The following is a 13,008-nucleotide window of genomic DNA, read 5'->3' as shown; positions in this document are numbered from 1 at the left end:
GAACCGTGAACACAATATCCATTGGCTCCACATTTTGGGTTTGAACGACGAGTCCCAATAAGACACGGGACTACTTTATAAACTGCGGCTTAATATACCAGGCACCGTAGCTAATATAACATAATGAAATCAGACCATTCCGTTCATTCACAGTCCACCAGTCAACAACAGATAAGTGGTCAAGTTTTGAATTTAAAACAAAAGTACTTCACGTATCTCTGTTTTTATTTACTTGTTTTAATTAATTAATTTTGTTTTATATTTTTTTGGTTCTTTGCCCAGCCCCTTTGCCTTTGTTTAAAAAAATATTCTTTTTTTTTTTTTTTTTTGGCTTTTTTATGCCTATGATCCAGATGAGTTTTTTTCAAATAACAATGTCCTGTGCAGAACAAGGATTCTTGTCTTATCAATAATTCCCAATGCTAAAGAATGTAGGCAGCCAAAATGAGGTTACAGGCCTAAATTTACAACAATAAATAGACCAAATTATAGTTCTCACAAACATCGTTCTGCCTCCCCTGACTCCTCGCAGCATTCTATATTAGAATAAGATTATGAACCAAGGGATGTAATAGATAATTTCTAAATTGTCTTTTGTTGACAGCAGGTTTTTAATGCCTGTAGAGCCTGTAGTCTTAATATATAAAAGAACACGCTAAATTTAGAAAACAAACCAAAAAAACGACCAAGCATTTGATTTTAATTTTCAATTTATTATTTTAATTAGTAGGTTAAATGAAATAATTAGAGAAAAAAAATCTATTGAGATGCATATTTGTTGATTTAAACAATAATTATTTTTTTTATTTTTTTGCGTCCTCTGAACATTACAGATATAGAATAGATAAATATTTCTCTACCCGACCTTTCTGTGCAGGTATGACTTCCTGGTGATGCAGTACCTGTATGGTAGCTTCGAAGCACTACACCGTATCGCCAAGTTTCTTGCCAGAGCACAGCTGGAAGAGCAGACCTCTCCAATCTCAGGTCGTGCGGTATGCTCTTTAAGCTGTCGTCGTGATGGACACCAGTTCGACCTTGCCAGCCAGGGGCGGACTGGCTATATGGGCATTTGGGCAAATGCCCGGTGGGCCGGTACCCAAATGGACCGGTAGGGCCACCGAAATGGCCTGATCTAAGTCACTATGGCACATAGTGTTGTTAACAAGTTGTTAAAGGTTTTATAATATTCTTATTATGCTATTATTATTATTTTTATAAAAGGCCCTTTGAGCGTCTTGTTTAAACAAAAAGACTTTCACAGACATTACAGTGTAATACTCTTTTAATCAAACACATTTTCCGAAAATAAAATGTAGAATGTAGACAGTGCTACTAGTAGGCATCATCTTTTTAGGGCCTACATAATTGCTGATTTAAAAAGACGCTAGATTGCTTATTAAGATATAGAGTTCACTGTATGCATGCATATCGATACATTATCAAACTTAACAATGATTTTGAAGGACCGATAAACCTAGACATGGATGCCCATCACATGATAGAGAATTTGTGGGCCGAATTTTATAGAAATGCCGGGGCCGATTTTGACACCCAGTCTGCCCCTGTTGCCAGCTGACATTAATTACCGTTCTGTTAGTGATCGCGAATATGGGTCTGATAGAACAACTAAAATAAAACAAAACAAAAACAAGATTACAAAAAGAATTTGTGTTATCACACAAACTCAGAGGCGGCCCCGTCGGATCCCTGTCGGATCCGCCTATTCTCTAGGAATATTCAAGACGTGATATTTTATTTTGATTGTCAAAAGTAATGTTTCAAAGATTCGTTTGTCGCTGTAAAAAAATGTTTTTACATGTTTCGGATGTTCCTTCAAAGTTAAAGATAATTTACTTCCTTGTCCAAACCTGCCGCTGGACGACGGGGGATGGCAGCGAGCAGGGTATGAACCCGGAACCATCGAGATAATCAGTGCAGCACGTTAACCGAACGACCAGGCATTGCTGTTAACTTAATAACAAACTAATTGCCAATTTTTGATAAAGATATATATTACACATATATTACAATGACATCTACCGAATATGTATATATTGTCAGACGAAAATAAAGGCAGCTATCCAGAGAGCTAAAAGGGGCAGCCCCTCAGATGGTTATGCACAGGGCTAACAACTCTGTCATATAAAAAAATACTGTTACGAAAGCTTCTACACACAAGAATACACGGACAAATCTCAACAGAAAACGACCTAGGCCTGGAAAAGGACATGAATTTTGTTTTGCGACATGTAACGTGCTAAGCCTTTAAGGAGCAGGTGCGCTAGCCCAACTTACTGAAGTGTTAAAGAAATATAGGATACCCCTTGTAGCCCAACAGGAAATCAGGTGGAAAGACTCTGACATTTTCAGAACCAAGGAGTATACTATATTTTATAGTGGTGGAAGCACTAACAGCTCCATGGGCTGTAGCGCCACTGCGATGGATGAAAATAACAATCTATATGTAGGCTATATCTATATCTGTAAATGGATTAATAAGAAGTTGTTTCCGTTTTCCAGTCTAGATATAATATAAATAAATATATATGGGAAAGGACCAATGGCGAACGCTTTTGTGCCAGTTTTTAGTTTAGAATTTATAACTCCGCAATGGTTAAACTTATTTAAGAAATGAAAACATCTGAGGACTCCTCAGCTATTGGGAGATAAAACTAAATTTGACTCTTTTTTCCATATCAGCTATTAAATTTATAATTCAAGTCAACTTACGGTAGGGTTCGGACCTAATCAGCGAACGCAATTTTCGCGGGAGTCATAATGAGCGAAAGGCCGTAAAAAATAGCGAAATAGCATGTTAAAATATACGAAATTATGCTTCAATTAGTTCTATCATCTAACTTCTTTCATGAAGCATTATAACAATTGTCCTCCTTGTGGCATTAGGCCTAAATTTTTTTTCACTTTTCTTGTGCTCCACATCTCCTTTCTTTGCTTGGAACTGATGTCTATATAGCCTATGAAACTTGCGATCAAATATTTTTTTTTAAAGAAAGAAACTACAAAATTCTATCTCACCTCCTCCCTATAGGCTAGTCCACGTCGTTTTACTCTCCATTTCATATACTCTCGTTACTGCGACTATTTTTTTTAAGAACACATGTTCAGTGCACTTAATCACCATCAACTCGATCTCTCCCCCCCCCCACACACACACATAGGGCCTACACACATGCGCGCTGATTGACCCAAAGGCAGATCCCGAATGCGATGGATTGATGATGTATGGGAAGCAGATCTACAACAGCTTGGGTTTCGGGAGTGGAGACGAAAGGCTCAGGAGAGATCTTGTAATTTTATACATATATATTATATGGTAATTCTTATATTTATTACTAAATATATAGTTCGCCTTTTTTCCGTTCCTGAAATCGAATATTTTCTCCTGGAAAACTCTTGGAAATCTCCTGAAATCCTAATCTCAGAATGGTGGGGGAACCCTGTGAAAATGAATTCTGATCTTTTAAACATTTATACACATATTACTATCATTAATTAGTAACAAGAGGTTAACCACCCAGTTAAAAAAAAGGCAAAACAGAGGTCTCCCCCCATACTCCCCCCCACCCCACACCCCCCGTATAAGCCGTATAGGCCTAAGCGCTGTTAAGATCAACTGAAGCGTCATTTCACCCTCACTGGCACAGAGGAAAGTAACTGCCAGCATATGACATCTGAGAGACTGCTGGAGAGATGCGAGTCAAACATTTTAGACGGAAAGAAAATGCGGGAAAATATGCTGGTCGTAACTGGGCGCAGTCATGTGAAACACTTAATGCACTCATCCTTAATCTTCGAAATTGAAGACATTGGGTTAAGGTTAAAAATAGGCCTATTATTTTAATATTTCAGTTTACAAATAATAACAATAGATAAGACAAAAAGAAAAACAGATTAAATCAGTCACTAAATTATCATTAAATGACTTTTTAAGCTTATTATAGGGGCTTTCGCTGAATAGGTTTTTAGTTAAAAAGGTCATTTAAAGCGAACACCCCAATATATTTTTTTCAACGGAATAAATAGCCTTAGCTATTATAGCTAACTATTTCCACATCTATTTAGAAGTACAATATGCAAATTTTTTTCGGCCGATGTCCATTGGTGCTTTAAAATCGCCTTAAGTTCGGACCTATTCTCGTTTATCCGGAAACGTTTTGAGAATGAAATTTCCATACATGTCAACTTTGACCTCCAGCTATGCTTTATTTTATGAGGGAAAACGAAAATGAATATGTGGGAAATGTAGAAAAATGGAGTCTTTGTAATACCATTTTATTAGTTCTGCAGTTACTTTTGAAATAAATAAGAATGGATAAAAATTACGGGGAGGTGTTCGCTTTATATGCCATTTAGCTGATGGGCCTTTCCTATATATATAGGTCTGTGGTTGGTACGTATTTTTTTTGTCACGACTTTTGCTCATTCTATTAAAGCAAGAGATATGACCTATATCGACGCCTTTAATTAAACATAACACAATAATTACATAAGGTCAATGTTTTTCAATAAGATGTTGACATCACTTAGAGAGTCTAAATCTTAAATTTGAAGAGGAGACCGTCTAATCATTGACCAAAAGGAGAAACCATAAAAAAAATCGAAGTAGGTCTGCTATAAAATTCTAAAAGCAAAATGAAACCTAGTCGAGGAAACGTTTACTAGAAAAGCTATTAAAAAAATTTAAGTATAAAAATACACGCTCCGTTTCATGATTATAACATTTCACAATGACAAGGGAGATACATCACAAATAACAAAGAGATGCAAAAGTTCTTTTGGCAATGAAATCGTTGAACAAAATGCAACTTGCTGATTTTAATTTCACATGTAATGTTAAGGAGAAAGTGGGGTATGTGTGCTATCGTACAAATTGTTTGCTTTAATAATGTATAGTTTTTGTAATGCACAAATGTAAACAAATTTCCTCAAGGATATTAACACTATTATTATTATTCATCATCATTGGCCTCCTTCAGTCGTAGAACGACTATGGTTCATCTCAGAGCACACTTCCTAATGTGGCTGTGGAGCCCTATTTTGGAGAGACACTCCCGTTCACAGATAGCGCAGGTTAAGGTGGCTTTTGTTTCGGTGGTAGAGGAGCTGGACGTTTTTCGGATTGTACGTTTTTCTTCCTGAGCTGAGACCCATGTACTTTCACTGTCCATAGCTTTCTTGGTCATGTATGTTATGTAATAAGAAAACTCTGTGGTAGAAGTTCTATAAAGTAAAAATAGACTATGTACGATCTCATCTGTACATAACGTTATTAAATGATGTATATTGCGATTTCGAGGTAAAAACTACAATGTAAAAACTGACGATGGGGACAATGTTAAATGAAAAAAAAAAGAACAGTATTTATTATAGAGATTATGAAAAGTTCGCAATATACAGCTAACATTCGTGCCAGCTTTTAACATTGTTTGATTATTATATTTGCTCCGTACTAGAAGTCTATCGGTATGAAATAATTCAAGCGTAACACACTCGGAAAACCGAATCTGTACTCTCCCCTCTTTTTTCCCCAATCCAAAGTCTATTAATAGATGTCTGTAAAAAGACATTGACTGTAGTTGGGTTACTCCAACCAAGCCACGGTGAACAATAAATGCAACAAGTAACAAATGTAAGATTTTATTTGGAGGGGGGGTACAAAAGGAGGCGGTGGTAATACAAAAAACTATATTAACATATGTATATATATATATATATGTATGTATGTGTGTGTGTGTGTGTGTGTGTGTGCGCGTGTGTGTGTGTGTGTGTGTCTGAGTGGCATGTGTCTGAGTAGCGTGTGTGTGTGTGCTCTTGTATGGCAAGTTAAGCAAGTAGCAGGCAGTGTGGGACAGATCTCCCAAAGTTTGTAACCAAAAAAAAAGGTAACCAGGACGTATTAAGCGAGACGTAAACTAGAAGGTAGAGACGTCTCGAACTTCATAGTTCCTTCTAACATTTAAACAGGATTTTTTTAATTTTGTTCATAAGTCGCCATGATTCTTTTGTTTTCTTTTCCCCGATCTTAAAACAGCAAATCTAACAATGACAGGAGGGGAAAGACCAGGCAGTGACCAGGCATCGACAATGTGGATATGTGAAGCAGAGTGACATTTATCGAATTTAAATATTATGTCATTGAATAGAGAATATTGATACCTTTGGAGCCTGCTACACGGTCGTGCAAGGTATGTTTACTTATAAAGAGAATATCAATATTCTACAATTCGACTATAATGTTGTTGTTTTGCTATATTTATGTATTTTTATTAAGATACTTTTATTTATTTTAAAATTTTTATGAAACATGCATACCCGACGATTTTAAATGTAGGTAACGATATAGATAAGATAAGATAAGACAGATAGATAGATAGACAGATAAGATAAGATAAGATAAGATAAGATTAGATAGATAGATAGATAGATAGATAGATAGATAGATAGATAGATAGATAGATAGATAGATAGATAGATAGATAGATAGATAGATAGATAGATAGATAGATAGATAGATAGATAGATAGATAGATAGATAGATAGATAGATAGATAGATAGATAGATAGATAGATAGATAGATAGATAGATAGATAGATTGTTGCTTTGTATTACTTCTTTGTCATTCGTTTTCTTTTTGTTTAGACAGGATCTTCAATGCGAAATAGACTGCGTGAAAATGAAACTTGTATTTTCAAGCAATTTTCCTTTTGTCATTCTGGGACTGTGCATTCGAATTCATGTTCTGGGCGGTGCAAATACTGGAACAGCTTCCTTGCAAGAGACGTCAAAGTATCAAGACAAAATTCCGTGTACTCTTACATTTAGGCGGTTGGAAGTGAAAGCTGATTGTCAAAGACTATCTCTAGACTACGTTTCAAATGTTTGGTTTCCAAAAAACATCACTATTCTATTACTGAACGAGAATCTTCTAACCACTCTTGAGAACACTACGTTTGTTGGACTCTCGAAACTACGTATTCTTGACATTTCGAGGAACCTAATTAGCAAAATCGATATTTTTGCTTTTGTGGATTTAGTAAGTCTGGAATATCTCAACCTAGAATGGAATAGGTTAAATATCTACTCGCATCCAGAGATAGATCTGTGTCCACTCGTCAATCTTACAGAGTTGCGAATCAAGCAACAATGGTTAGAGGGTAAGATTCAAAGCCAGCGTCATGCAAGCAGTAATGCAAGTAAACCGACAGGCTATCCTAAACTGCTTGGATGTTTAACGAACTTGAGGATTCTAAATCTAGATACTCGGGGAGATACTCTGTATTTTGACGACTTCTTTTCAAACCTGACAAAACTAACGTATCTTGGGATTCAAGGGGGTGTAAATCAAGTGACAAATTCGAGTTTCGAGAACGTGAAAACTGTCAAATCGCTGTACTGGTCGGCCTGTGATGTAGCAAAGTTCGACGACATGGCATTTGGTGCCTTCGAGCATCTAGAGACTTTATTCCTGGATCACGTCGCCGTTGGATTTCACCGCGCCTTGCAGCTTTTGAAGCCTTTAGCAAACACCAACATGACTTCCATTGTCCTCTACGAGGTTATAATCAATCTCTACGATAAATCGTTAGGTATAACCACTGGTGATGGGCTACTGACAAAGAACGACACTATCTACCTCACATCTATCTGCGTGAAGCAGGTTATCATTTACAGAAACAACATATTAGTCATTGAAACAGGCGCCCTCTCCAGCGAAGTTTGGGACAGGTGCCTTAAATTTCTGGACTTATCAGAAACCTCCTTGCTGAGCAAGCGCGAGATTCTAAGAGATGTGTTTAGGATGAGAAGCATTGAGTTTGTCATCGTTACGGGCGACTGGCTTGAAAAACATTACTACAGCAGTTTTGTAGACAATATCGCTAGCGACAAAGAATATGGCAGCTTATTAGTCAGCCACTTAAAAGACAAACAAGGATCACTTATTAAAAGTCAGTACAACAAAAAGCACCCACAAAAGTTCAATGTTAAGGAAGGAGCCGATGTTTTATACAACTGGATAGTGAAAAATATTTTTTTGGATGATTCCACAATTATTACTTTACGCATATCAGAGTCGATAAAATATATTGACCTAAACTGGTATTTCAACTCTGTTAATTTTAAACGCAATATTCATTTTATGAATGCCAGCAACGTTCAATATATCGATTTCTCCTTCAACAATGGTTATAATTTTATAGGCAATATTTCTGGATTTACAGGAGTCAAAACGCTCATTTTGTCTGGGAATAATCTCAATGTTTTATCGACAATATTTTTTGATGGATTTTCTTCTTTAGAACTATTAGAACTGTCACAGTGCAATTTTGATTCGACTTTCATAACTATGCACAGTCAACGGCTTTTTCAGAGTCTTGTCAATTTAACTAGTTTAGATTTATCAAACAATTTGTTGAGTTTTCTTCCCAGAAAAATATTTCTGACCAACACAAAGCTTCGCTGGTTAAACCTGGAAGGCAATAGGTTTATAAGCGTGCCCTTTGACCTGCGCATAACCCCGGAAATAGAATGGTTGAGCTTGCGCACTAACAGTATCGTTAGCTTGGATAAAGGCACGATGATGGCCCTGGATGCGCAGACGAGAATTCTTGGGAAACTTTATTTATTCCTGGATGGCAATGTCTTGTCTTGCGCATGCCCGAGTCTAGTCTTTCTAAAATGGTTGATGAATACTTCGGTAACATTGGACAAAAATGGAAACTTCACGTGCCTCGACAGAAATTATTTGGTGTCTTACGTGTTCAAATTCAAAGACATTGGTGACTTCTGGCGTCAGTGTGTGGGACAAGATTTCTTTTACGCTGCTTTAGTTATTTACGGTGTGTTCACTATAGTCTTGCTGGTAGCGCTGATATACGCCAGGAAATGGCGCGTAGTTATGTCGGGGGTGTACCATCTTCTATATGGATTCAAGCTACACACTAGCCAAGATTACTCAATGGTTTTTATTATTTGTCCTGACCCGAATATTTCAGATCTTTTAAAAAGGAGTTTGTCAAGGTGTATCCGAGGACTTCCGGTACACATCCACGGTGCAGACGACGTAGCAGGTGAAAACGTATTGATGAGCATCTGCGACAATATAGCTTCGAGCTGGCGCATCATCTGCGTTGTGAGTGACCAATTCTTTCAGGAAGAATTTCTACGTTTTGCAATCAGCACCGCCCTGATTGCTCATTCGCCGGCCAACCCTGGTCAGTTGATTTATCTGGTACAGGAATCTCTTTACGATCAAGTGCCTCAGGAGTGGCTGGCTGCAGTCGAGGAAGAGAATATTATGGTGGTACCCTCATGGAACCTTAGCTACAACTTAATTCAAACGTTGAAAATGAGAATCAGAGGATAGTTGTGGATGCGAAAGGTCACGGTCAAATCTTTAATGATAACTACATCCAGGTCGCTGTGATCTAAAAAGCCACTATTTTACCGCTATGCTGGCATTAACAATTCGCTCTGCATTCGAAACATGTCTTCGAGTCCGAAGATTAAGGCATCCCTGACCCCTGTCCACATAAAGTAAAGCATTAGTTAAATGTTTTGTACTATGAAGATAAAGTAGTCTTCCTATTCCTGAGGTATTAGACGAAACCTGCTGTCATTGAAAATCTGATGTTTGTGTATATGTAGGATATATGAGCAGATATGAGGGTATATAAATATAGAAAGAAAGAAAGAAAGAAAAAAGATAGATAGATAGATAGATAGATAGATAGATAGATAGATAGATAGATAGATAGATAGATAGATAGATAGATAGATAGATAGATAGATAGATAGATAGATAGATAGATAGATAGATAGATAGATAGATAGATAGATAGATAAAGAGAATATCAATATTCTACAATTCGACTATAGTGTTGTTGTTGTTGTTGTTGTTTTGCTATATTTATGTATTTTTATTAAGATACTTTTATTTATTTTAATTTTTTATGAAACATGCCTACCCGACGATTTTAAATGTAGGTAACGATATAGATAAGATAAGATAAGATAAGATAGATAGATAGATAGATAGATAGATAGATAGATAGATAGATAGATAGATAGATAGATAGATAGATAGATAGATAGATATTATTATATTATTATTTATCGCTTTCTAACACTCAATGTAAAACAACTAAATAGCACAATTAATTTTAGTTTTCTCTGTTCCTGTTAAATAAAGAAAAGCAAAGTTTCCCTTTCAGACATTGGGGTCTATAGGTCAAATAATGTTAAGGTCATCTGTTTCTTTGACCAACGTTTAACGAGCAAGGGTGTCGTGTGGCCAGCACAACGATCAACCGCTTTTACCTTCCCCAACAAAAGTCAGGTACTCATTAGAGTTGGGTGGACTCAGGAGAGCCCTAAAAATCCCGAATTCAAAATCCCAGTCTTCATCAAGATTCGAACCCAGGATCCCAGGTTCGGAAGTCAAGCGCTTAACCACTCAGCCACCTCGTCCCTGTGTATATTCTGTATATATATAGATAGATAGATAGATAGATAATGCACGCAAATGTATCGCTTTCTAACACTGACAGCACCATATTTAATTTAGTTGTTCACTGTTCCTGTGTTAAATGGAGTGTTGCTATTAATAGCTAAATAGTTGTACCGTATTCACGAGCAATGAAATAATAATTCTAATTTGCTTTTTGTTTTATTCATTGTTTGCCTACAGTGCCTGTGTTGGATAATGGGAGGCACTAAGCAAAGTGAATTAAAAAGAAAACAAAAAACAAAAATGCATGTTCTATATCTAAATCGACAAAAATTTAATTTATACAGACTCTATCGCAATTTCCGTAGTTTTTCTCTAAATCCTTTTAGTCCTATGTAAGGCCCTCATAAATTGGAAGTCCTATGTGACTGCCTAGTTTGCCTATGCCTAAGTCCGACCCTATTGTGTGAGAGGTCTGTATGACGTGGCAACGAGCTATTGGTCTTAACTGCCCACAGGTTGTGACGTGGCAGTTCAGTGTTTAAGCATTCTATACCGAATGGCCTCGGTCTGTCTTATACAAGTTGTGTCCTGTTATTTCTCCCACTTCCTTGTCTCAGATCAAGTTGAAACCTTAAAAAGTTAACAACCTTAACAACAAATGAATCAATCAAATAAACTAGCCAATTCATTAATTAATTAGTGGTATGGCTAATTAATTGATTTTGTTTGATAAATATTACAATATTGAGAGATATTGTCGTAAATGTGTAGCTCTTTCCCTTATATAAGCTTTGTTTTTTTAAAGTATTTATTGTAATAGTTTCCTTTTTTTTTCATATGTTTATATCTGTTTTTTATAATCATTTTAAATTACAAAAATAAATGATTTTTTAAAGGCTACATTTAGAATATATTTTGATTGGTTTCTTATTTAAACAAAGCGGAAATAACTCAACCTTAAATGTAAACAAACTGATCCACTATATTCTCCATTTGCGCAAAAGTATTCTGTTAACGTAGTTAAAGTAAGGTTTGGCATTCATAATGAAACACGGCAACCAACAGGGTGTAGAATGTGTAGAAATTTTGATACGCCAAGTTTCTCTAGAACGCAAACAAGAATTAACTCTCTTGATCTCCCTAATAGCGCCATGTTATATCTCTACTCCTACGCTGAAACATATGGTGGACACTCATGAGCGTAGCCAGGATTTTTTTCTGGGAGGGTTGGGGGGGGGGGTTATGTGTGTGCGTGTTTGTGCGTGTAGTTAATCATTATTATATTCTAACTCTTCATTCTTTTGGAGCCCCGCCGCCAAGCATTATTTCCGGTATTTAAAACAAAAAAGTGCATATTCTGATGTATCTACTGTGCATTATCCTGCTATTTAAAAAGTTTAGTTCAAAAACAAAATCTACTTATTCACTGCACCTTATTAATGGAGCCCAGCGACTGGTAGAAATGTGTAACCGTGGCTACGCTAATGTAATTTGGTGACTGGTTTGCTTTAGATCTTATATCCAAAAGGTGAAATTTATCGTTAAAACCATCTGTTGGGGGGGGGGGAGAGAAAACTAACTCAAAACCCCTTTAGCTACGCTCGTAGAATTTGGTGACTGTTGTTTGCTTAATAATAATAATGAAGAGGGAGTGGGGTAACAACAATAGGCCTACTATCTGTATGGGGGGGGGGGGGGTAAACTCAAAACCATCTGGAGGGGGTTTTAAACTTAGACCCCTTGGCTACACTCATAGAATTGTGTCTGTTTACAATATTCACGTTACAAACATATTTTACAATTTAAAAAGTGGAAAACGTTACGACAGTATTTTCAAACACGCCAAAGTTTGTGCGAAGGTTGAGCTTGTTTTTATTTCACTATATTAGGAATTCACATCAAGTTTATTTCTGTATTAAGACTTGATAACTGACAGACATATTAAAAAAGTGTTTCACAAAGATACAGTGTTGGAAATGGAAGAGGAAGTCTCGAAAAAATCTCACATAGAACAGAATGACTGAAAACAATGGATCCAGAATTGTGTAACTGGCATTGAAGAGAAATATTGCTATGACGTTGTTAATATATGTCATGAATCATACAATGAGTTACTATGGATTCTTATGGTGACTCATTCTGTAACAAACAATGACATCCAGACCGACTTGCAAGCATAATTAGAGCACCGTCTGTGCAGACACCCCAAATATTTTTCCAAGAGGTCTTTTACTTTTCAAATTGAACCAACTTTGTCAGTTACATCACTCGCTGTAGAGCTCGTTTATAGAGTTTTGCATAGATATAGAAACTAATCTTTAAAATCGCCATTATGTATATATCTTAAGTATACTGGAACTAGTAGGCCTAATTGTGAACAATTGTTAAGGCCTCCGCGCGGTGTTGATTCTTGGCAATCTGTCTAGTGTAGATCTGACTGGAAGTAACTCTGAACTCAACTACTTCAGTAACACCGGCGAAAGGCCGAAACAATCAAATATGTAGTCGACGCTGATATGTTGTTCTACAAATA

General features: G+C 36.5%; 1 protein-coding gene across 1 annotated transcript; it reads left to right on the top strand.

Moving 5' to 3' along the window:
• Nucleotides 1-5,814: 5,814 nt before the first annotated feature.
• Nucleotides 5,815-9,781, top strand: LOC106071273 (toll-like receptor 4). The gene is made up of 2 exons (XM_056016780.1): nt 5,815-6,209; nt 6,665-9,781. The coding sequence occupies exon 2, from the start codon at nt 6,699-6,701 to the stop codon at nt 9,387-9,389; it is 2,691 nt and encodes an 896-aa protein (XP_055872755.1). The 5' UTR covers nt 5,815-6,209; nt 6,665-6,698; the 3' UTR covers nt 9,390-9,781.
• Nucleotides 9,782-13,008: the final 3,227 nt, after the last annotated feature.

This window comes from Biomphalaria glabrata, chromosome 18 (genome assembly GCF_947242115.1).
Source record: "Biomphalaria glabrata chromosome 18, xgBioGlab47.1, whole genome shotgun sequence".
NCBI classification, from domain to species: Eukaryota; Metazoa; Mollusca; class Gastropoda; family Planorbidae; genus Biomphalaria; species Biomphalaria glabrata.
This window is presented reverse-complemented; position numbering and strand designations above follow the sequence as displayed.

What these genes read in the sequence shown, in the direction of transcription:
- LOC106071273 (XM_056016780.1), top strand. Translation starts at nt 6,699, where the DNA reads ATGAAACTTGTATTTTCAAGCAATTTTCCTTTTGTCATTCTGGGACTG.